Source organism: Meles meles, chromosome 4 (assembly GCF_922984935.1).
Source record: "Meles meles chromosome 4, mMelMel3.1 paternal haplotype, whole genome shotgun sequence".
Lineage (NCBI taxonomy): Eukaryota > Metazoa > Chordata > Mammalia > Carnivora > Mustelidae > Meles > Meles meles.
Window position 1 is genome coordinate 58,109,580 of NC_060069.1, and position 26,240 is coordinate 58,135,819.

At 34.7% G+C, this 26,240-nt stretch overlaps 1 protein-coding gene across 4 annotated transcripts in view; it reads right to left on the reverse strand.

The window, feature by feature from the left end:
• Positions 1–5,609: 5,609 nt before the first annotated feature.
• FXR1 (FMR1 autosomal homolog 1) overlaps positions 5,610–26,240 on the reverse strand; it is a 54,404-nt gene continuing 33,773 nt past the window's right edge. The window contains exons 10-18 of one of the 4 annotated variants that reach the window (XM_046001677.1): positions 25,982–26,091; positions 20,879–20,965; positions 19,462–19,519; positions 19,312–19,374; positions 14,133–14,336; positions 12,203–12,403; positions 11,401–11,481; positions 7,810–7,901; positions 5,610–7,009 (exon numbers count right to left, since the gene is read on the reverse strand). In XM_046001677.1, coding sequence (XP_045857633.1) covers positions 6,839–7,009; positions 7,810–7,901; positions 11,401–11,481; positions 12,203–12,403; positions 14,133–14,336; positions 19,312–19,374; positions 19,462–19,519; positions 20,879–20,965; positions 25,982–26,091 — 1,067 coding nt within the window. In that variant the 3' untranslated portion in view covers positions 5,610–6,838. Of the gene's footprint in view, positions 7,010–7,809; positions 7,902–11,400; positions 11,482–12,202; positions 12,404–14,132; positions 14,337–19,311; positions 19,520–20,878; positions 20,966–25,981; positions 26,092–26,240 lie in introns of all 4 variants that reach the window. The other 3 variants (XM_046001675.1, XM_046001674.1, XM_046001676.1) reach the window with 3 other exon arrangements.

The following is a 26,240-nucleotide window of genomic DNA, read 5'->3' on the forward strand; positions in this document are numbered from 1 at the left end:
TTTGACTTGGGCTTTATCAGTAGGTACTCAGACTTTTTCTTCTTCAAGGGGGAGGTAGGTATGCACACAGCACTAACAGATAGGAGGTGCAGGTTTCAAGTCAAACTTAGTAATAGCCAGGCTTTGAGTATACTATCTACATGCTTAGGCCTCTGCCTTCCCATCGGTTAATGGCCAACTTAACCAAAAGGAGCAAATTATTTCAGAGGTTACTCTGAACTAATGAAACTGTAAGCAAGCCCAGGGGTCTTCTCCAATTTACTGTGTTCATTTGTAACATGGTTCTCCCTATGTTAGTCTTAAATATATAAGTTATAAGAAATTCCTATCCACAGCTTTTTTTTAAATATTTTATTTGACAGACAGAGATCACAAGTAGGCAGAGAGGCAGGCAGAGAGAGAGAGAGAGAGAGAGAGAGAGGAGGAAGCAGGCTCCCCGGGGAGCAGAGAGCCCGATGTGGGACTCGATCCCAGGACCCCGAGATCATGACCTGAGCTGAAGGCAGAGGCTTAACCCACTGTGTTAGATCTCACAAAGCAGAAATTTAGTTCCCCTTCTTTGTCCATTCTATTTTGCCTTCCCTGCTTCTGGGTTGACATTACTATAGGAGTCCTATGCTGCTTTGTAAAAAACTGCTTTGCTGGTAATAAAAGTGGGCTATAATGAGTGGTCCTGGAAGTTAAATCTTTTCCCACTCCTAGAATTTTAGGAAAATTATCTTGCCTTCAAGATTTCCAAATGATGGGAATGCCTATTGAAGCATTAAAAAAAAAAAAAAAAGTATAGTTATATAAATCAGTATCCCAGAACACCCAAACCATTTAAGAAACAATTGAGAACTTGTATGAAAACAGGTGGAGAGGTGCCTGGGTGGCTCAGTTGTTAAACCTCTGCCTTTAGCTCAGGTCATGATCCCAGGGGTCCTGGGATTGGGCCCAGTATTGGGCTCCCTGCTCAGTGGGGAGCCTGCTTCTCCCTTTCCCACTCCCCCTGCTTGTGTTCTCTCACTCTGTCAAATATATAAATAAAAAATATTAAAAAAACCAACAGGTGAAATACTCATATATTCTAATTTTAGAAGCTTAATTAAAGGTTTTCCCTACTAACTTTAATTTATAATGAAAGCATATTGAAAATGTATGCCCTACCTTAAAACCCTGCATCAGAAATAATTCTTTAAAAAATTCACTCAGGCATAATGGATCATTTAGAATTGGAAAGTCAGGTTCTAAGTTTCCACAGTTCTGGCTAGAATACAGAATTCTGTTCAAATGGGAGAAGAGTAGGATAGAAAAAAATTAAATTTGAGGTAAAGTAGAAAAACACTTTAAAATGCTAGAGTGGGGGGCACCTGGGTGGCTCAGTGGGTTAAAGCCTCTGCCTTCAGCTCATGATCCCAGGGGTCCTGGGATCATGCCCCACATCGGGCTTTCTGCTCAGCGGGGAGCCTGCTTCTCCCTCTGTCTACTGTGATCTCTGTCTGTCAAATAAATGGATAAAATCTTTAAAAGAAAAAAAAAATGGTAGAGTGGGTTTTAGTTACAGAAAAGAATCCTGAACTGAGAATAATACTGAGTACCAGGAAACTTCAATGACCTAAGCTCTGCTTTTTTTATTTTGGCACTGTTATTCGGGGTTCACTCTGTCTGCTTACAGCTAACTGTTGCCTTAGGAACAGGATATAGGAAGAGCTTCTATACAGGGGCACCTGGGTGGCTCAAGACATTCAACCCCTGGTTTCAGCTCAGGTCATGATCTCATGGGTTAAGGGATCAAGCACGGAGTCTGCTTTAAGATTCTCTCCTCCTGTCTCTCCCCACACTCTTCTTTCACTATCAGATAAATCTTTAAAAAAAAAAAGCGCCTGGGTGGCTCAGTGGGTTAAAGCCTCTGCCTTTGGCTCAGGTCATGATCTCAGGGTCCTGGGATCGAGCCCCACATCGGGCTCTCTGCTCCGCGGGGAGCCTGCTTCCTCCTCTCGCTCTGCCTGCTAGTTGTGATTTCTGTCAAATAAATAAAATATTTAAAAAAAAAAAAAAAAAGAGGAGGAGCCTCTTATCCAGTGTTATCAATTAGTCCAATTACTATGGACAAGGTCCATAGTATTTAGTGTTTGGGTATAATCTGGATTATGTTAACACTTGTTGTTACTTCATTCAGTAGTTACAGTTAATGGACTTTCAAACATAATGTTCAGATTCTTTCTTTACAATCTGATAACAGCAGGTCAAAAAATGAAACTCAACCAGGTTGAGGCAAAAGCTCCAGGCAACAAAACAAATTCGTTTATCTACAAAAAACTATTCTCTGTAATACTCCCTTTAAAAAAAAAAAAATGACAGTCCAAGTAAAAGAGGTACAAGATATTTGGAAAATATCTCTGTAATTTCACTCCAAGAAAAACATACCAATCACTGAAATACAAATTTTAAGAAGCTATTCACTAGTATAGTGGGGTTTTAAGACTGGTAATGTCAGTGAAAAACATTCTTGCCCTTGCTTTTTTCTGTCTTTAAGATTGCCTACAACATTTGGAATATCTGGGTTAGGTACACAGAAACTCCCAGTTCTGTACACCTGTACCTACAATCTTCAGATTATCAGAGGAAGAAAGAGGCAAACCAAATGAACTGGTAGAAATCCTTTTACAAAGATTATAGCCTGCATTATAGCTTATACCTTATTTGAGTACTTGAAGTAGTAATATGGAAGGTACAGATGATTCTGAATCTAAAGCAATCCACTGATAAATAACCCTTCTTACAAAATATATTTCCTTAAAAAATGTACATCCCTCATCCAGAAATAAGGGATTTATTTTATGGATGATTAGGCTCTTGCTTGGATTTCTAGAGTAAATGATCATACTTAAAAATGTATTTAGGTTGAGCCAAAGGAAGTTGCCACTTTTCGTGGGTCAAAAATGGTCCACTACTGGCAATTTCCTATTGACTTAACATAACTGACTTTCAGTCAACAGTTGAGTGCAACTTCAAATTACTACCACTTGGCAAAGTTTAACTATTATAGACTGTAATTGTTACTGTATTGCAAATCCTGAAAAAACCCCAGTATTATCAAAGGTTGTAACTACTACCCATTCAAGAACACATCCTAATAACTAAAAATTTTAAAAAGGAGTCACCAAATTCACTATAGCAGATATCCTTTTAAAAGGTATTGAGGATCCAAACCGTAACAGCAGAGATAGGAAACTGAGTGAGGCTTCACACCAATTATCTTTTGCCTTTTGGAATTTTGTCAAACACACAAATCCGGTTCAAGTGCAAGTTCCTTGAGGCCTTCTAGAAAATCCAAGTGTAAAGTCTGCTTTACCCTCATCCCAATAAAGTCATCCAACACAGGACTTACTTCATTATAGCTAGTTGTCCATTCATCTGTCCTTATAAACTAAGCTCACTGTAGGCATAGCCTATGAGAAAACTAGATTGGTTTCAACCTCAAAAAAGGGCGTATCTGTGGGAAGACAAATGGTACAATTTCCCAATCTAACTGCAACATTTAGTTTATATGCCAACTCTGCAGAGCCCTTTCTCAAGTTACACATTCAACTCACAGAAAACAATACCTACAAACACTTGTGACTTAGCATGATGATGATGGGTCCCCGCAAAAAAAGAATGGCTGACATGGAGACCTGGAGTACCAAAAAATACCAGCTACTTTGCCTCTTCCTCACTAGCTTACTGTCATCTCAGATTACTTACGTATACCTGTACTTTTTTTTTTTCCAAAATCATTCAAGTGACCTCCCTCAGCCTGGTTCTAAGTAATGCCTGTTAGGTTTTCATGAACTCACCCGATTGATGTGCTGCTTCTCAACTAAATTAAAACACACAACTACTTAAAAACTGGTGTACTCCTACTATCATTTTACCAACAGTGACTGAGCTATCAACAAAACCTATTTACACACCATTTTGCAAGTCTTAAAGCCCACTGAAGGCTTTAAAAAGAGGATTTCAGGGTACCTGGCTATCTCAGTTGGGGGTGGGGGCATGTGACTCAATCTCAGGGTTGAGAGTGAGTCACACATTGGGTAGAGACATTAAAATAAAATCTATAAAAATGAATAAAAAAGTGATGCCAAACAAAAATACTAGGCCTCCCAAGGTTTCAGGAAAAGATTATTTTTGCCCCCATGTAATCTTAATAAACTTCCATGTGTGACTTCACATAAGTATACTGAACGTGAGGGCTGCACAAGACCTTTATTTTTTGTTATTTTTTTTCCTTGAGTGTCTTTTAGCATGTCCTAACTTACCATTAAGTTTTCCCATAGCAACATCTTACCTAACTGGTGTAGTAGTAGCCAAGAAAGATACACCCCTCAAAATAATTGGAAGGCTACCTGAATCAACAATGGTTACTGCCTTCAGGGAGTGGGCCTTTTCACTTCTAAATCAAAGTATATTGTATTTATCCCACGAAAAGCCTATTATAGGGAGTGTGTGGTGCTCACAGTCAGTTAAGCATCAGACTCAACTCAACTTCGGCTCAAGTTAATAACCTCAAAGTTCTGAGCTCAAAGCATCAGGCTCTGTGCTGGTCCTGTGAAGCCTGCTTAAGAGTCTCATTCTCTCTGCTCCTCCCTCTCTCTTAGGAAAAAAAGGCAAGCCTATTATGGTTCTACAGTACACAAGCCATGAGGTTTAGTCACTTGTAAATAATGAAATCTTGATACTTCTTTCCTAGAATATGGTTACTCTACTAAAGAACTGCTTCCACTATGCCCATTTTCTGAGATGGTGTAACATTACTTTCTCAATGAAACAATCTTTATGAAAGAAGGATATTAGTAAAATCTATTCTACATGAAATAAAATGAAAATCATTTTTTATTTATACCATATTTACCAATTTGGGAATGAATTCTCATACTTTATAATTTATCTATAACCCTTTTACCGAAAAGAAGAAAAAAAGGCTAATAATTGTACTTCTAACCTTTAATGATTTAAAAAAGGTGTTTGTGGGTTAAGTTTTTAAAAATCAGGATATGAAATTACTTGATACTGTTACTCAAAATTCAAGGACTGCCCTATTCATACCACATCTTACTTATAAATTCTGTTACTAGGGTTTTAGGAAAAAGCATGTTAATACCATCACATCTTAACTTCAGTGATAATAAATTTGAGGTTGGGGTTATATGGACACTGCCCTGGAAATACTAGATTTTTGGCAGTACCTTGAAATGTCTTTCAGTTATTATAAATTAACTCAACAGTTTTATGTATATAACAAACTAAGATTATGCACATAAAAAACACTTTTCAAACACCAAATGACAGAAAGGACTGTCTTTCTTGCTCAGTTGTCTATGTATTTCTATGGGGGGTAAAAAAACCCTCCACCGTAAATCCAAATGTGGATTTCCACATTTGATATGACCTCACATATATCTGCATAATTATTTTATCATTGTTACTCTGAACACACTTTATGTGAAGTCTTTATCTTCCTAAAATTAAGCCATGTGGCTAAAATACATACAAAAAATAGTCATTAACATGACACCCTTCAAAATTACTTGAGAATCAGAAACCAAGTTAATGGTCTACTATTTAAAAATTGCTCACCATAATTATTTTGTAAAAATAATTTTTAATAAATTATCGAAGGCCAAAACAAAATTCTGGATTTACCCCACTGCCTTCCAAAAGTTGCCTTTGATAAGATTATAAAGACTTTGCTAGTATCAAACGTATGATCAATTCCCTAAGCCAATCTATTTCACAGACTAAATTTTAAGTGCTAAGATTTCAAAGGATTCATTACAAAATGATTAACCAATTAATATTTTAATACTATTTATGAGCAAGCGTAAAATGCTTTTTAAAAAGCAATCAACTATTCTAAACCTATTACTAGCTCCAACTACTTTGCTACATTTGGTATAAAAAGTAGAAAGTTAAAAATCAGCAAATGGAAGATCAAAGTTTATTTACTACCTGCATACAAAAACATATTGCACATCAAACAACCAAAATCAAAAAAAAAAAAAAAAAAAAGTAAAGAAAAAGAGAAAAAAGGAAAAAGATACTCTACTGAAGACTAACATGTACTTTTATACAGAATAAACCTCCTGGAAATTGATCTTTTCAGTAGTTCAGGTTATGTCTGAAATGGACATGACTAATTCAGCTTAGTGTTTTAACTAAAGCTATGTTTGATTTTTAAATACTGTACACTTTAATAAATAAACCAAACAAAGCCTCAATGTAGAACAGTCACTGCCAATATCACCCAGTGTCCCTGCAGATGAGAATTTAACAAATGTATTCCAGTGGTCTGCAGATTTTCCTCCACATACAGCATTTAAAAAACATTAAAACAGACCAGTTTCCAGACTAAACTAATGGAGAAATTACAATTCAGTGCAAAATATTTTAGACTGCATTTCATTCTAGTTTTCCTCAGGTGAAGAAGTGGTTGCATATTATTAAAAATGTAACAAAAGCAGCTAATGCTTTCATAAAGAATATTACCTTAGGGATCCCATCCCTCCCACCTCCCCCCATCTCTGCCATATTTGGAAAACAAAATAACATTTCCTATAGCCAGCAACTTTTTTTTTAATGTTACATATACTATTCTCAAGGCACATCTGATGATATATTTTATAACACAGTAGGTGTCAAAGTATGTTTAACATATGATATCTTCAGGATCCCTCCCCTTTCTGAATTCCAAATGGAGGAACTGAAAGTGCGATGTAAAGACTGGCGATCCATATTCTATCTTTGGCAAGCTTGTACAAGCACTATTGTAAAATGTAATGTAAAAGAACTGTAAACTAGGAACTTCTTCAGTTTATGAAACACCATTCAGGACTGCTGCTTCTTGAGTGTTTTCTTCTTTTAAGGTATTAATCTTTTCTTCTCCTGGAGTACGCTGTAGCTTAGAAATTTCATCGCCAGAAGCACTAGTTGGGCCATTTATTGCCTTTTCTGAAGGACCATGCTCTTCAATCACATCTTTTGCCTGCCAAAGGGAGACAACTTTTTCAACTTCTTTATAAATGAAATCTACAGCTGAGGAAGAAAACAGCTATATAAACATTAATTAGCTAATAAATCATTTTAGTTTCATAACCACACTGGATCAAAGAATTAAAATGTTAAATTTTCAAAGCATATACCAATTTATTCCACCTCTATTGGTCTTTCAACTTCTATCTCTAGTACCTAGCAGTGCTGAATTACAGAATAATCTACTTGTTTACTGAAAACTTGAACCTAATTTTAACCACTGGAAAGCTCACCATGTAAAAGACATAAACTTAACACACCCTAAGCAAATAAACACCTATTTTACTCACCTTTTTTTTTTTTTTTTTTGGAAACTCATTTACATTTCAAATCCCTTAAAGCATTTAAAGAATTGAAACTTAAAAGGTCTACATCCATCACTGAGAAGAGGTATATAGCCTCCTGCTCCCCAAATTAAACCAACAGTCTCCATGCCCAATATCTTTGGGTAGACTGATTTTTACAAATGCTATTTGGAATTTTAAATGAAAAGTATTCCAGGCTCAAGCATGCATATCTTCAGTTACCTGGGGCCAAGAACAAAATCAAAAGAGTAGTCTTTAAAGTATTGTCAAAAAAAAAAAATAATAGTAATAATAAAATAAAGTATTATTTGTCTAGTTGGGGAAACAAGTGATCGATCACACAGTAAGTTAAGAGGTAAAAATAAAGCTAAACCATACCAAAACAAAACAAAACAAAAAAAACCCAAAAAGCAAAAGAACAAAAACCTACAGGTTAAATTCTCCTTACCATTTCTTTCTTGTTTTTAGCCAAAGTTTCCCTTGGGAGGTTTCTTTGTCTGCTCTGAGACTCAGCTCTAGAAATATAATCTGCAACTGTGACTGTTGAAGATGAGAAAAAAATTACAGGTGTTGAAAAATATTTCTAAAGTTTATTTATGGATAAAGAGTAATTTTACTTTTAAGATAAACTGATGGTGGGTAACCCAATTTCAAAATTTTAAGCTGGGTACCACCTCCAACCAAAAACAAAACTTGAAAAATGTGTCTGTGATTTAGTGCTGACAATAAAAAATTCCAAGCTGGAGATCCAAGGAAGCCTAGATTTAAGTCTACTTTCACAGAAATCCAGCCATTGCTTCTGACTGACTCTACAGTTGTGGGATAAAGTTTGATACAGAAATCCACAACCAGGATTAGGAAATGCAGCATTCTAAGCCCAGTGTTTGCAATTCTCAGTGGGGAAAAAAATGGGGCATATCTGGTGCAAATCATGGTGTGCTATATACATACTTTGATTTGAAAATTTCATCAGATCTGATTTACTCAAATATTGGCTGTTTTTGTTGTTTGTTTTTGTTTTTTGTTTTAAAGCCTAAGTAAGATATCCAAGTGTGGTATTTAATGGTTCCTTTTTCACATTCCACAGTAGAAACCATTCTTAATGATCTAAAATAAAAAACTACAAGCCAACTGAAGATGGCAGACCACCACCCTAAAAACGTGGACAATGATCCTGGTGGGAAAAGGGTCACCATTAATTCAGTAACCACCTCTTCCCTGCTTTGACAATCTTTCAAGGGACTGATTGAAGTGTTTGTGTGTTTGCTAGGACATGGATGGCAATAGTGAGACTAAGCAAGCTAACACTCTTCTGTCAAACCAAGTGCAACATCTCTGTTCTACAGGTACTCTGGCCTCACTTTATACCTCAATCCTTTCTCTTTAGGACTTACAACTTAGAATTCATAATTTGGAGAAATATCAAAATAATCACTCTCTTTCATAGAGACTCCCCAGAGTCTGGGGAGGAAAATCTCTCATATGAAATATAGTTTATTTTAATTTATAGGATGAGAGCAAGTTAATGTAAAGAATGAAAACTCAAGTAAATTTTAAAGTATTTATTAAAAGTCACTAGGGGAGAAATGGTCCATCAGGTTCAAATTATATGAAAATAAATCATTTTGATAAAGAAGCTGGATGGTATTTACAATTCATTTTTTGTGACCACGAATTAACATAACTTTTTATAAGATTCAAAATTTTCTGAGACTACTAAATAAATCTTAAATTTCAAAGAAACCACTTAATTCAGAATACAAATCATTTATAAGAAATAGCACCAAATAAAGATGTTTCCTGTCTAAAACTGCCTCTTTTCTTCCAAATTGTAATTTAGAGCTTTAAAAATCTTCATTTAAATCCACTGTTAATTTAGAAATACATTTAGTAGTAAGTTTCCAAAACTGGGAAGAGGAATACTATGAAATCCATTTCATGACTACATACATGGTAGCAAAACCATCCTAGAAATGATTCTAGTTTGGGGAGCACCTTAATGAATTCTGTTTCTGTACTTCAGCCCTCAGTGACACTTAAAGAACTCAGCTACTTGGAAACCATGCTGCACAAATTTATTGCTAAATTTGAGTATGTGACAATTCTTAGAACCCTTCATCCACTATGTACACATACAGCATAATATACTTTGATATGGTTATCAACTAAATTAAGAGGCACTTAGCTGGCAAGGTAAAAAATTACAGCACCCCTCCACCATAAAGGGAGGTAAAACCAAAAACAAACTAAGGTGACTCAAAGCCTGTTTACAGCCAGTCCTTGTAACAACTAGCCACTTGAAAAGACATTAAGGATTAATATAATACAATTCCTAGGGAAAAAATACAGCAATTTGTGCAGCAAAATCTGGACTGTTGAATTTCCTAAGGGGCCCAAGTAAATCAAATGGACACAAGTGTATATAGTCACTTCCTAAGTATAATAAGGAATATTCACTGCTTAATTTACACTAAAGACAACAAAAAATTTTGAGTAAATGAGAACAAGTGAAATGATTGTGTATATAAGGGAATGTTCATACTTTTAGATGAGGCTACTTTTCTAGAAGTACTGACAGGAGCAAAGAGAAAATTATGCACCTGCTCCATCAATGCTATCTTAGGGGGCTTTTTTAAAAGGTTTTAGGGGAAGGACAGGGAAGGCAGGCAAGGAAGACAAGGATTTCTAAACAGGAGAAGCAGCAATTCCAAGAACAGAGTAAAACAGGAATAAATTTAAGTATGGAACAAATCATCAAATTACTGGATACTCCAAATTACTCAAGTTTCACTTAATATCACACAGAAATCTCTCTGCCTCTTCTTTAACACCACTATGTTTTTTATGTCCATTGACTTGGTAATAAACCACCATCCACCTAATTAACAAAATTATGTTGTTCTTTACCCTATGTTAAGCCCAAAACGATAGTCTGACTTTTCTTATTTATACAGTAGAGCAGTATTCACTGCCATGCCAACTCTGAACAATGTAAATATGACCTCTTGATCCAAAGATATTTCCAACACTATAGCGAGAAGGAAGAGAAGGGAAAACAGTAAGAAACATTTTCTGGAAACTTTCTATTTTTGACAGAATTTAATTCCTTTTAAATTTACAACTATCTTTAAAACATGTTTTCTTCAAGAATGGGAACACCTTTAAACCAGTTTTCCCAAATGTCTCTATAACCACTAAACTTAAAATATTAAAGATACTTGAATTTACATTCTTTATTTGGGGAAAACACATTCAAGAATTTGCTTTGGAAAGAATGCAGAAATTGATTAGTTTAAAAGGGGTTTATTTTTGGTGCACACAATTTCTTCATTGTGAATATACACGTGATTCTCTGTATACAGGAAATGGAATAATGTTCAAAATAATATAGACACAGCAAACAAAGTTTCTTTGAAGTTACGAAAAATTATGACTAAACATTCTAAAACTAATAAATAAGTACTATTAATCTGAATAGTTAGTAGGTGAAAGGGAAAAGGCATCACACTACAATAAACAAACAAAACATAACATGCATTCCTCTTATTAGAAAAAAGACACTTTCAAGTATTTTTCTCATTTATACTTTTTTTTTTAAACTGCGGGTATTACAATGCCCACAAAAATGAGGTGCTGAATTCAGATATAGTAAGCGGCACCATGCAAAAGTTGCCCCGTTTTGCCAATCAACCTCAATCACAATCTACAACAAAGTCCCTGGGATGGCAGGCCCAAACTCAAGTATGCAGAATCTGCCAAATGGACAAAATAATGGTTTCTCAACAGTATTTCCATGTTAAAAAAAAATTAAGACACAACATTAGTTCAATTAGACAGGTTACTAAAATATTTACGGAGTGAAGGAAGAATGCATTTTCTTAAGTAGTCTTATTAGTTGAGTAAAACAATTTATGCAATGCACATCTTGAATGTATATGCACACTGTGTACATGTTAAGTATAATATATTTAGAAAGCAGACACATGACATTTTTTTCATGCTTGTGACCTGGTGTCGTCAGCAGGTCCACTCAAGTTACCTGGCTGTCTATCTTCTGCCTGACCCCTGAAACGACGCCTGCGGCTACGATTGCGTCGCTGGGGTTTTTTTTCACTATCATCTGTAATTGCAAAGTTTACCATGAACTATTCTGACAAAAATAAAAGCAAAACAAAAATAAAACTTCTTTCCTTCAAAGATTTAAAAATGAAGAAAGAGAACTTTCTAATTAAACAGGGAAGATAAAACAACATGCATTACTGACAGGAAAATAATTTTGTAGTTTTAAGCATTTCAAATAGATTAAAAATGGAACTATCATCTGGAAATTAAGAGGGTTTTAAACTCTTAATTGAACAAAGTCAACAATTACCAGCATTCAAGAATAAAGTCTTCCTTTCCAATACAATTCAGGTATTTTTGTTTTTTTGTGTGTTTTGTTTTTTTTTTTTAAAGCAAAGTTAACATTTTAGCCCTTTGGAAGTTAATGTCTACTCAATATACATACCTTCACTAGTGTCATTTATAATAAATTTTAAAGAGGCAAGCTGAAAGCCCAATTTTGGTTTAGGAATATTAAGAGTATTAAGTGCCTTGCAGTTTGACTATCTGTACTGATTTAATGGCATCAAAGGGCACTTTAATAAACCCTTCTGATTTCAAATTTAGCTATACAAATCTGAGAACCAGACACTTCAGACAGACACAAAGCTATATATCTTATTTGAAGTAAATACTAACAAAAATTCAATATGAGAATTGCATTACTTTTTTTTTTTCGAAAAAAGCGTCATACATTGATATTATACAATAATGTATCTTTTCCCTAAGTGCTTACATACCTAGCCCATTTTCATTAACTGAAGCTGTATCAGATTCAGTCATCCCATCCATCAGAACAGCATCTTCATCAGTCCTTCGTCTACGAGACCGCCTACGACGGTTAGTACTGTGATGAGATTCGCTGGCATCAGTGTCTGCAGTCTGATCAGATTCTGTATTATCAAGTAAGCTGTATGGATTGCTGTCTGGATCTTTGAGCACTATATGCATGTCAGAGGCAAGAAATATTTGTTTAAGAGAGCTGCAGTCATTAGTAATGTTTTGATCTATATTGAACAATATCTATTAATGAAAAAGAAACTTCAATTCTCCCCCTATATTTTGTATTCAAATAAATGTTTTTTGTATCACTATTTTCCCTGGAAAATAACAAATATGAAGAACTTTAAATGGCAATGAAAATAAAAGCAGAAGATGAACAAATACCCTCAGCTTCCTATCATTTCTTGGACTTGTTTTGAAAATGTATTAGGAAATAGTGTATTATTACATGCTACTTTTGACATTCACATTCTTAGCTAATCCTGCACAGAGGCTAGAGAAATGAAAATGAAAAGAAATATTCAACCTTGTCTCCTTTATGGAGTTTAACGTGTCACTGCTTTGTGCTAATGTTAATGAGCCGAAGCAATCAAAACAAGTCTACACAAAAAAGCAAGCTTAAAAAAAAAAAAGTTCAAATTCTAACTGGTTATAAGAAAATAGAGAAATGAATGTTGACTGTACTCCCATCACAAAAGAGTGAAGGTGGGGTAAGGTGGGGTGAGGGTGGAAAAGGGAAAGTTTTAAGATATAATTCATAAGAAAAAAAATACCCATCTTACCTATGTGCATTTATTGCCTCCACCAATCAAATTACAGAAGAAATTCACCTAATCACGATTTTTCCTAAGTTTCCTTTGGTAACAGCTAGCAAGCTAGCATCTTTGCAAAAGACACTAAGTTTATCCATTAATCATAAGCACTAGGTAAAGTACATTTATTGTGAAATTCAGCATACTACAATTTTATAAACCCCGGAAATAGCAATGTACTGTAGTAAAATATAGAAAGTATTTCCCTAAATGCCTATCAACTAAACTTAGAGCTTAAAGAATATCACTGGAACTAGAGTACCTTTTTAAAATAAAAGCCCCTAAAATGTGATTTGTTCCAAGTTTTTTGTAGTTTGTAAGCAAGTCTGGTGTACATTTAATTATATATATGTATGTTCTACAACATTTAAAATACTATATAAACTTTCATAGGGCATATGTGATAACATTAAAAGTGGTATACAAAAAAAATAGGTAAAAGTTGTATCTGATATAATCTAGTCCACATATTGCTGACAATTCCCCCCCAAACCATTATACTAAGAAAAACATTCTCTCAACTCCTATAAAAAGACATGAGTAAAAGTTGCTTATGCACCTCAGTTTTCAGTCTTCTAAACAGCCTTCTTTACAGCTCAATTCCTCAAATAGTTAAAAAAAAAATTTAATTTCACAATTTTTCCTGTTCCCAAAATAGTACATAGTAAAGCGAAAATTCCTCTAAGTTAATTTTCAATATTAAGTATGTAGCGTTACTTAGATCTTTCTGTGCATTAGAATTTTCTGGGTCGGTCTGACAAATATATAACCCAAATACTCTAGGGAACAAAAACACTCTAATTACATAAGCCCCCCCCCCCCCAAAATTAGAGAAAGAAATCTTGGACTATCAAAAGAGAGAATACGTCAACCAAAATTTCTCTGACCTGAATATTCTTCTAGCTAAACCTTCACTAAGAAACACCCTAGTTTCTCCTTATCTTGCCATATGCTCCATGACTTTCCTCAACGAGAAGACACTTCCCAAAATGGGTAGCCTTGGGAAATGAATTAGCTTGTATAAAGTTATACTGTTTACAAAGTAAGGATGCTGACATAGTATATAAAAAACTACCAGAACTGATGGAGGATTTGCCACCACGTGGTCCACCACGACCTCGACCCCCTGAAACACTTCTCCCTCTTCCTCCTGGGCGTCTCCTGCTGTCACGCTGATGTCGGCTCTCCCGATCATCTTCTCCTGCCAATGACCAATCACTCAGCTCATCTTTACGCTCAGATTCTGTTTCAGAGGGGTTAGACAGCTCAGAGTTTGTACCTTGGGAAAGAGAACACGGGCCAATTAGATTCCAATTTTTTTTTAAGGGAAAAAGAGGAGTGAAATTTTCCAAAATTATTTCCTACAAATAATTATTTTAATAACCCTAATTGGCTGATCCAAAGAAAGCTAAATAAAAACTGAGTTTGAAATTTACTAAGAAGCAATTACGTGTTAATACTGGATTAGTAATACAGAATCTACTAGTGGGAAATTAAAAACTGGTCTAGATGTGCAGAAACAGAGCCAATACAGTATTATAGAAAACACACAAAACTTTACATATATAACATGCAAATGCAGTTAGAATGGGAAAATAGTAAAACAAATTTGGCCAATTTGTTTTAGAAACAAATTAGTATAATAAAACTGCTACCCAATATTTAAAAGCAAATTTAATCATATTTAGAAAAAGCAACAGTTTAACTGTACTGTGCTCACCCATTATTTCAGTGATTCTAGGAAGCACATTTTTCACACTCTTAACATCTCTCAAATCACAGTATTTCTTATAACTGATGGTCTCTTATAAACTTGGGAGTGTATTTTTAGTGGCTGTACATAAAATAATTATGTTTTACAAGCAACTGTGGCTTAAATTAGAATACACTATGTGAAATTATAAATTTTAAGAATGCTGAGAACACAACTTTAACCTGACAAAAGAAAAATTCATCATGACTCTAAAGGCTGACAGACTATTTCTAAGGTTTCAATGACCTATTTTAATACTGACTTTTTAAAAATTTAAACAACACAAATATTCTATGAAAGCCTGCAACATCATTATTATATCACAATTAAAGTGCCAGATTTAGATAACTCAATCACTGCAATACTCACTCCCACATCTAATATTTAATTCTGGGATGCCACTTCCACCCCTTCTTATCGTGTATGTCCAAATCTATCTCCTTCAAAGCCCAGTTCAGTTCCTAGTTTCAGACCAATTTAACTGAAAACAGACGTCTTCTCTCCTTTTCTTTCCTTAAAAATGTGTGTCTATCATGCAATGTTGTCATGTGTTGTTTTCCATTTTTTTCCCCCTTTGGATTTACAACCCATTTGGTCTATATTTAAAATAGTGGACCTCTAAGTGCCCCCAGACACCTAACAACGTGCATTAACAATTCTCTCTTGATAAATGAGTCTGTTGCATGATTTTGAAGTTCCTTTGTTTATCTCCCAAATAAAAGCAATTCCATGACAAACTACAAGTTTCCTACATTTAAACTCCAGTCACTTGATGATGAGAATAAAACTAAGAACTCTTCCGATGTGCAAAAGTAGTATTAAGGTACTCAAAATAAAATTTAGTTTAACAAATGAAGGAGCCTAACAACTTCCTTTCTCCTTACAGGTAATTCTTTTTTAAAAAAATATGGATGTAACCACTCAATTATATAAAAATGATTAATACACTGGAACCATATTTTAGGAAAAAAATATAGCAAGTTTCTAGTATTCCCAAGTGTCTGGGACTGAGGATCTCACAAAAGAAAATGAATCTCCCAAACATTTATTTCTCCAAATGACAAAAAATTTACTAAATGATGTCATGATTTGTTAGAATAATGGCAATTTATCATTTCAAGAGTCATGAAAACCCCTTTTGGAATGTGTAAGAATTTCTCAATTTACTGACAAGTAAATGAAAACATTACCAAAATGTGAAGGTAAGTATTTCATTTTTAAGATTTTTACAAATGTCCCTATTTTATTTTCTCCGGAAATAGAGCATAGTATTTAACTCATTATCACAAGCAAGGAAATATTTCCCAAACTTTAACCTTAATCTATTATTCTAAATACTTAGGGGGTGGTCTAAAACATAAATAGATTTCAGCAGGTAAGACAGATACTAAAGTCAAAAACAAAAAGGGCTAATGAACTGGCTAATGTTCTTGCTTTAACCATATTTTAAAAAGCTTAAATGTTTCTGGGATGGCAAAATGACTTGGCAGATGTGCTAAGGTTAAAGATACTGAAGTGGGGGAATTATCATGGATTATTCAGCTGAGGCCAAACCAACCATATCAATCTCAGCTGCAGAGAACCAAAGAGATAGCAGAACTCTGCAGTCCCTGGCTTTCCAAGACAAGAGGGAGGGTGTCACATGCAAAAGGAATGAAGGTTGTCTCTAGAAGCTGTTACAGGATCAGATTCTATCCTAGAACCTCAAAGAAAGACACAAAGCCCTGCTGATAATTTTAGACAACTGAGGATGCCTGGGTGGCTCTCAACTGGTTAAGTGACTGCCTTCGCTCAGATGATGATCACATAGTCACAGGATCAAATCCCACATCCTGCTCCCTGCTCAGCAAGGAGTCTGGAACCCCCTCTGACCCTCTCCCATTTTGCGCTCTCTTACACTCAAATCTCTCTCTCTCTAATAAATAAAATCTTTAAAAAATAAAAATTTAGCCCACTGAGACTCATGTTTGACTTCTGACCTAGAAAACTGTAAGATAAAAAAATTTACGTTAAGCTTTTAAGTTTGAGATTTGTTAAAGCATCAAAACATTGCTAAAATCACTACAACCATCTCAATTTTGTAAAATATTAAGTTCATGAACCCCAATTTTTTTTAAAACAGAGCTCTAAAATGAAAAAAGAAAACAGCTCTAAAATGATTCATGAAACTAATCCAATTTTTAATTACTCCAACAAATAAAACCTGTTTTTAACAGAACTGTAAATCAGATTTTCCCCTTTCTAAACTTCTAAAATCACTCCTGAAGACATTTCACATCCTTTTTCAGTGTTCATGTACATTAAACTTAATAGCTAAGTACTATATTTTATCAACTTCAACATGCCATCCATTCATTTTAAGATTTTGTCTTAAAATGTTGCTCATTAGCTTTAAAACATCACCCACTCTAAGGAAAATACCAACTTCAGAGACACTATGAACAAATGTTCTTTTTTTTTTTTTAAGATTTTATTTATTTATTTGACAGACAGAGATCACAAGTAGGCAGAGAGGCAGGAAGAGAGAGATGGGGAAGCAGGCTCCCTGCTGAGCAGAGAGCCCGATGCGGGGCTTGATCCCAGGACCCTGGGATCATGACCTGAGCCGAAGGCAGAGGCTTTAACCCACTGAGCCACCCAGGCACCCCTGAACAAATGTTTCTTATACAACTTACATATTATCACTTAAATATCCTTATATTAAGTAGGTAAGAGATGATCTATAACCAAATTCAAATGGTTTTTCTCTCAAGCTCACTTAAATTCAATAGCTATTTCAAGAAATGTAACACTATGACCAGTCTGAAAAGTTTCAGAGGTAAGACTGCCATCTACTGAACAACTTGCATAACTTTCTTCAATCCAGGTATCATTCCTCTACCACTATTACAACTTACTATTTAACTCATAAAAATTTTATCTACTGTCAACAAAGGCATTTTGCAAAAAGACTGGCCTCATCAGTAAGCTGACTTCACACAGAGGCTTATAAGTCTTCAATGAATTCATCATCCTATCATCGAAAAAAGCCAAATATGATTATCTGTACTAGTAATTTGTACTTCTAGAATCATTCACTATAATTTCTCTTTAATTACTGATTAATTATCAGGGCGCCTGGGTGGTTCAGTCATTAAGCATTTGTCTTGGGCTCAGGTCATGATGATCCCAGGGTTCTGGGATCGAGCCCTGCGTCAGACACCCTGCTCAGTGGGAAGCCTGCTTCTCCTTTTCCCACTCCCCCTGCTTGTGTTCCCTCTCTCAATTGTGTCTGACAAGTAAATAAATAAAATCCTTCAAAGAAATTACTGGTTAATTGTCTTTTGTAGTAAACGTATTTTCAGGAAATACAGTAGTACTTCACAATTTTCTGCCCTTCAAATGCTAATAAGCACTTTACTAGAATGTTGCTTTCAAGTTTCAATAGTTAACTTTAAATAATAAAAACTATCAAGAAATGAGAACATGGAAATATATGAAAGGGAAGGTGTAATTAACCCTTCAGCTACACAACAATGAAAGGCAAATTTAATATAGTTCTGGAATCATTAGATGATCCTTCAAACATGAAATCTGGGTGTGCAATCTGCACACTGTAAGCTTTTGTTTATCCATTTTTCCCTAAATGCCTTCTGTTTTGGAAAACACTTATGAATTATTTTTTCTAAAGCAATTAGCATGAGCACAGAGGAATGGAAAAAAGAGAAGGAAAGAGAAAGGGAAGAGAACGAGGGAAGACAATAATCAGGTCACTGCTAAGATCCAACTCCAAATGCAGAAAAAGGGAACAACTCCAAAGCTGAAGAAGAATAAGTGAAAATTCAGGATTAGAGAATTGTTGACCACCACCATCCACTGGCCCCTTCCTACATGGGCTAGGGCCCCATCCTCACACTGAAATACATTTTAGAAAAACATTCATTTATAAAATGTTAATTTGGTTCTGGCTTTTTAAAAGAGCCCTCATTTTAATGAAATGTTATTTCATAAAATAATTCCAGATGTGAGATATTTATATTCAAAACTGCCAAGTGAGCCAATGAAGTGTATTTTATAAAGCTAGTACAGATGTACTATAAACAACATTGGCACAATGATTAGCATTATTTTTCATTATTACTTTCCTAGAGAGTAGGCAAAAGATGATTCCTAGCAGTATCATCACAATTACTAGGTTTTGATATGTATACATTTTTGTATACAAACATGTATATAGAAATGCCACCTAGATTTACTCTAAATACTTAGAATAAAAATGATCATGAACTGCCAACTTAACAAAATGTCAATGTTTGATCTCATTATAAAGTGGCTTGGAACATCATATACCTTTTACTATCATTAACATAAACTATGCCTTCACTACCACAGACATATCTCAAAACTATCCCCTGCCCCCATAGCCAAAACAGAACAACAAACTAAATAACACTGAGCAAAAAGTTTTGAAGTGTCTAAACTAAAACAAACAAACAAAAAAAAAACAACTTTTTTTTTTTACCATAACCGGAGGTGTAATTAGGGCCCCGACGACCTCTGCCTCTTCCACTATAAGACCTAGAACCTTGTACAGAAGAGACGGTACTTTCATCAGTGGCATATCCTTTTTCTTTTTCAGGCCCTCTGGTGGAAGAAGGTCTGAAACCCATACCAATCTGTCGTAGCTGTTCATCAATCTGTAGGCGTTCCATTCTTAGCTGTTCTACTTCCTGTAATAAGCAAAACAAAAAAGGGTGAATATTCTTTGTCATACCATTTTTACCTTCTTAAAACCTACAGTTAAAACTATACCCCCTACCAATGAAAGAAGCTCTGATCTTGGTCAATTATTTGGTAAAATACAACTATGTACCTAGTAAATACAATTCACAAGGTGATCTGCTGACTCAATTCACTAAACATTTACTGAATACCTTAGTAAGCACCAAGTATGCTAAGTGCTACAAAGTATACAATATAGAGAAAAACGACTTTCCACTTTCAAGGGTTATGTTTAATAGACAAGCCTAAAAGAAACTATTTTTTGGTGCTTACAGAGAAGAATAAATGTTTTTTATGCTAGCGGAATATTCACAGTTCGAGTTTTAGTTCTGGCACATTCAATGAACGGATCAACGTTTTGTTAATTAGCAAATAATTACATGATATTACCACACTCAGCCCTCAAGAAATTAAAACTCTGATAAGTGAAATACAGGTGCCATGTATGAGAGGGACTATTAACCTACTTTTCCATCAAAACGGTGACACCTGAGTTGTGGCCTAGATGAATTAGGAGACTTGGTCATTCAGAAACCGAGGTCACACAGAATATGAAGGTAAGGTGATGAGACCAAAGCTCCTGGCTAAGAAGTAGTAGAGTACTGGAAGATAAAGCATGGGCTTTAAAATGCCAAACTGAATGGAGATGATAAACATGATTTTTAAAAGAATGACATCATCATGTGTGCTTTTAAAATATTAACATAGCAGCAATGACAGAGTAACTAAAAGGAAAACCTACTAGAGACAGAGGTGCTGAGGGTATCAGAAGAGAAACCTAGTAATAAAAGTAGAAAATGACAATTCCAACCTTTAGTAATTTATGGGCTATTTCTTTTTTTTAAATCTTTGCTCTTTAGCATCTCAAACAGATTATCTTAAAAACAATGGCTACGAATTATCAAATGATGGCTATGGGGTATCATCTCTGATCGAATACCACAGTTATGAAGAAAGCCCATCTTACTCCCTACCCTACTTGCATTTAAAACATCAAGGTAAAAACAAAATGGTTTCAGTATAACACACGTATATACATAAGGTGATGACAGTCAAACTACAGGAACACAAGTGAGACCATTTCTTAAACAGTAAGGAAAGAATGTTAAAAGTTCAGAGAAAAAGAGAAACAATGTGCATAAGACCAGTAATTTTATTATGGCAACGGACTAAGAGAACAGGGTAAATCTGAAGCTGAATTCACAAAAATATTTAATGATCTGAAATTTAATACAAATATAAAATTGATGTAATTTAAAGTTTAACATATAAAGCAACAATGATATGAATGTGAACAGTATACAAACCTTCAAATAAGCAATATGATACTCTAAAAGAACTTGCACATTTCCAATGCTTTCTTTAGTGCCGACAAATACAAATGGAACCATACCCTGTAAGAAAACACAACATCCTCAGTTTTAACTTTAACGAAGTTCTAGCCTAAATTTCACATACGAATATATAATTTAGAAAACTTTTCTAAAACAAGGGATTTAAAATACTAAAATTCAAGATTTAAAAATAAACTAAGGAAAAAAAATCAAGAGAATTTGAATTAGGTTTTCAATAACACACTGCACATTGCATTTGCCCTACAACTTAAGTATGCTGGAAATTTACATTACTTTTAAAATACCAGTTTATATCAGATTTTCTAATTTCTAATTCAGTCCTTCTCCATATATAAAACACCTTTTAAAGAAATTTTCCTTCAAACTCGTATAAATTTACAGACCAGACAGATCACCTGGTAGTGATGGTTTTAAAAAGGTAAAGCACATTAGGTAGGTTATCCTTAATATGTACTCACATAACAAAACTGTCAATTATTATGTGCTGGAAGTAGTGCTTCCTGACCAACAACAGAAGTGCCACAAACAAACATTTACACAATATAAAATAAAGGAATTACTGATATGAGCCAGTATTTAGTCACCAATATTAAAGCAAATCAAAGGATTAACTTTGCTCAATTTACAAAGAAATACACTTCTAGCTTCCTAATGGCTAAGGAAAAATGAGTAAAGCCTAAATAAACTTCTCTAGTTTGTTTCAGTGTCTCTCGTTTTCTTAATTCTACAGATAAGTTCCTAACAGCTATTTTAACACATTGGCTTAAGAGGGCATGAAAAAAGACTGTAAGTTAAGCTTAGGAAGTAAGAAGTCTTGACCCTGTACTCAGTAAGTCAAGGGCAGATAAGAATGAATGCAAACTGAGTAAGAAATGAAGGAGGGGTTTTAAAAAAATAAAAAAGATCTAAAATGTTTTAAGCAGATACCGTATTTCTAGGAATATGTTATTATTCTACACCTGTATCTCATTTAATAGTCATCAAAAAGTAACTTTAAGAAATACTCCAATTGGGGCGCCTGGGTGGCTCAGTGGATTAAGCCGCTGCCTTCGGCTCAGGTCATGATCTCAGGGTCCTGGGATTGAGTCCCGCATCAGGCTCTCTGCTCCGCGGGGAGCCTGCTTCCTCCTCTCTGCCTGCCTCTCTGCCTACTTGTGATCTCGCTCTCTGTCAAATAAATAAATAAAATCTTTAAAAAAAAAAAAAAGAAATACTCCAATTAAAAAAAGTAGTCCCAGTTTTACAGTTGAGAAAGCAATTTGCCCAAAGTCAGACAGTTAGCAAATGAGTCAGCCAATTTCATATTCAGTTACCTAATTCCAAGTAACAACTACTTGTTATTTGCCCGAATCTACACTAATGAAAAAGGATAAACAGAACAAAGCCCCTATTCTAAAGGCAAACACAATCTCAGAAAAGATACTAAACATTACTGAATTATGCAGAGCATTAGTGGTATCAAAAAACACAGGAGTATTAAATAGAATTTGGATTATGCCACCCCAGATGTGGAAACTTAAGGGGAACTCCTAAAGAATATTATTAAAGTAAATGTTAAAAACAAATAGAATTTTACCAAGTAGGTAAAAAAGGGAAAATCATTCCAGACAGATTATCTGCAAGGAATAAGAGAAATATAATGCACCTTGACCCTGAATTCGAGATGCTATCACCAACAGTTACTTCCAGAGAAAAGCGCAGGTAAGAACATAACCTTAAAGACACATAGTTTACAAAATATTTTAATGGTTACTATTGAGCCATAATAAAAAATTTTAAGGAGTAAATGATTAATACCAAATATACAAATGTTTCTAAAAGTTATTTCAGCGAAATTTCTAGATTTTTAAAAAGATGCTAATAACTGATTACTTATATTTAATAGATTGCACTGACATTACCAACTAGCAGTTCAGAAAAATAAAGCAGGATCCCTGGTTTCAAGTACCTTACACACACACCCCAAAAATTCCCACTGGGAGTTAATAATTTACATGAAAAAAACCTAGAGAATGAAATACAAATGGATCTCTAAATGATCTACATGTAGGAAATATCTTGCCAAGCAAGACAAAGTGCAGAAAATCTTAAGTCATACAGCAAAAATCTAAAAAAAAAAAAACAAAAAAAAACCCAACAACAAAATTTTTAAAAATTTATACTGGGGGAAATAAAGAAGCAGTATTTGTTACAAATAAAAAAAGACTAGCTTCCTTAAAATGCAAAACTTCTAACAACTTAGTAATAAAGACAAAAAATATGCAAAAGACAAGCTGCTTAACAAAAAAATTCAAATGTCTTAAGCATATAGAGAGATAACCATATCCACCTTCTGGAATGGCACTAATTAAAACTCTCTATTAACAAGTATGTGGAAAATAGACCCATTTCTGACACTGGTGGAAAGAATGTGTGGGAAAACTAAGGTCTAAAAATTTAAATGCCTTTTACCCTTTGATCTTTTAAAAAACCCACTTCCAGGGGCGCCTGAGTGGCTCAGTGGGTTGAGCCGCTGCCTTCGGCTCAGGTCATGATCTCAGGGGTCCTGGGATCAAGCCCCGCATCGTGCTCTCTGCTCAGCAGGGAGCCTGCTTCCCTCTCTCTCTCTCTCTCTCTGCCTGCCTCTCTATCTACTTGTGATCTCTCTCTCTGTCAAATAAATAAATAAAATATTTAAAAAAAAAAAAAAAAAAAAAACAACCCACTTCCAGAATTTACTCTCCAGTGAAGGGATATTTGCTGCAGCACTATTTTTAGTAGCAAAATAAAGACATGAAAAGGAAACCAACAACAGTCTAAATTCTATCAGACACAATACACATACAGGACATAGATACATACAGGACACAGATACACATTTACTTTTCACACTATACCCTAACTTTTACATAAGTGTATTTCTTTTAATGAAAAACTCAAATCCAATCTTAAAAACGGATTCAAAATATTGAGCAAGTATCTAACTCTGTACATACATTTCATCGGGCCAGAGAAAAAGAGAGTATGAGAATTCAGACTTTATTTCTTAATCTCAGAGTTCATAATGTGGCTTGGTAAGGTAACAAAAAATTTAAGGTTGAGAGAAAATCATTAAATATGTAATAATACAGACAATAACTGCTATGATACATAGGTGGGAAAGGTCAGCTCAGGCTAAAGGTGGTCACCAAAAACTTCGGCATAAACAAGCTATCAACAGAGTCTGTCACGGGATTTTGACAGCTTAAATTATGAAATGGTGGCCCCAAGTAAGTGAATACCAACCTTCAAATCTGTTTTAACATGCAATGTCCTGAAAATTTTTAAATTTTGTATATTATTGTAAGTTTCCAGCTTCTCTTAATATCGAAAGATATAGCAACCAGATTAAAGCTAAGCAGCATCTGCTTCTTTTATAGAAAGAGACCATGTAACTTCTTATCCCTATATCTTGTATAGTCCAACCTGCTTCATCATTTAATAATCTGCTTGGTTTCTATAAGCATTTAAGTTTCTTAACCCTGGCACAGAAATGGGAAACAATAACCAAAACTACAAACAGTAAAGTACACAAAAGTTCCTATTTATGAAAAAAGACTTCAAAGAATTAGCTTTGCAACAAGTGTTAAATACTGGAAAGCAACTAGGGATAAATCAATCTAATAGAAGAGCAGTTACTCGTATCAAACTAAGAAATTTATAGTTGACTCATATAAGGCCCTGACCAATAAACATGTGATATCCAAGCCAATTTTATGGAGTGGCTGTATGCCAAATGGATCACCACTCTTTTATACATTAAAATTAGGGAGTATTAAAGGGGAAAAGTCTGAATTTTAATGACACCTCAATTTTAATACTCCTCTCAAAGGCAAGAGGAGGGAGGGTTGCTTTAAGAGTAAAGGCTACTCGGGACGCCTGGGTGGCTCAGTTGGTTAAGCGGCTGCCTTCAGCTCAGGTCATGATCCCAGCGTCCTGGGATGGAGTCCCACATCCGGCTCCTTGCTCAGCAGGGAGCCTGCTTCTCCCTCTGCCTCTGCTGCCACTCTACCTGCCTATGCTCTCTCTCTCTGGCAAATAAATTATTAAAAAAAAAAAAAAAAGGAAAGGCTACTTGAGATTTATGGCAATTTTGGAAGCAGTGTAGGATGAAACCAATCTCAGTTGCAAGTACTCACTTCTGTAATACTAAGTCATGTGTTTCTCCTCATTTGGGTTTTTTTTTTTGCCTCTACATTCTAATTAAAAGGGATAAAGGAAGTGGCTCCTTAACAGGCATCTTTACAACATCCAATACTTGATATGAGGTTATCTGGGCTAATCTGACCAGTTTTCATTCTTCTAGGGAAGACGCATTCTTTCCAACAGGCTAACGAGCTCTCCAAGCAATAATCCATTGTGCAAAACTGAAGCTGCTTCCTGAGAGATCATTTGGGAGAAAATCCTTGCCTTACATTCATTCACAGGCATACAAAGTTTAAGTCACTGGAGCCACCAAAGTTAAAAATCCTTAAAGTTACGTTTGAGGAGTAAAGAACAGCATTGTAGACAAAACATGAACATGTGAGAAGATAGGAAAAGAAATTTCAGAAAGTTGGTGTCACAATTAATAGCAACATAAAAGGTTACAGATTTCAATTAAGAAATGATCGGTGTTTTCGGATTCTAAAAAAGGTTTAAGTACATGGTTATTTACTAAGAATTCCTTTATAACAAACTGTTTTGTTAAGTACAAAACTGTTAAAATTCTCAAACTGAAACCATATTATCAAAAACTGGCTTTTTACTGAAGTACTGAGAAACCCACCAAGGTCTCATGGCTCACAACTGAAAGACGACTTGCTTTCTTGAGCATGGAAAGCAATATGATAAGGAACAAAATTTTTTAAAAAAGAAAAAGCCCACTGCATCAGAGACTAGATATAACTCACCAAAATGATCTCCAAAATATAAAAATTATTAAGTCAGCCAGGAATAGAACACAGTTTACCAAAAAAAAAAAAAAAAAAAAAAGCAAAAGCAAAGCAAAGCAAAGAAAGCAAGCAAAAGACAAATTAAATTATACATAATACTTACATCTTCTCTAGGTAGTTTATTTTCATTGTCTCCTTCAATTCTCACCCGAACCACACCAGATTTGTCCACTATTTCCTGAATAACTTTGCCATTTTTTCCAATTACTTTTCCTTTAATAAGAGAAAAAAACATAACAGTAAGTTAAAGCCAGTACTGCTGATGCTTCCAATACCAGCCCCAATAATCTGACTTGCTATCAAATTAAAAAAAAAAACAAAAACAAAGCTCCATCTTTTTACTCTCAATATATTCACCCGGA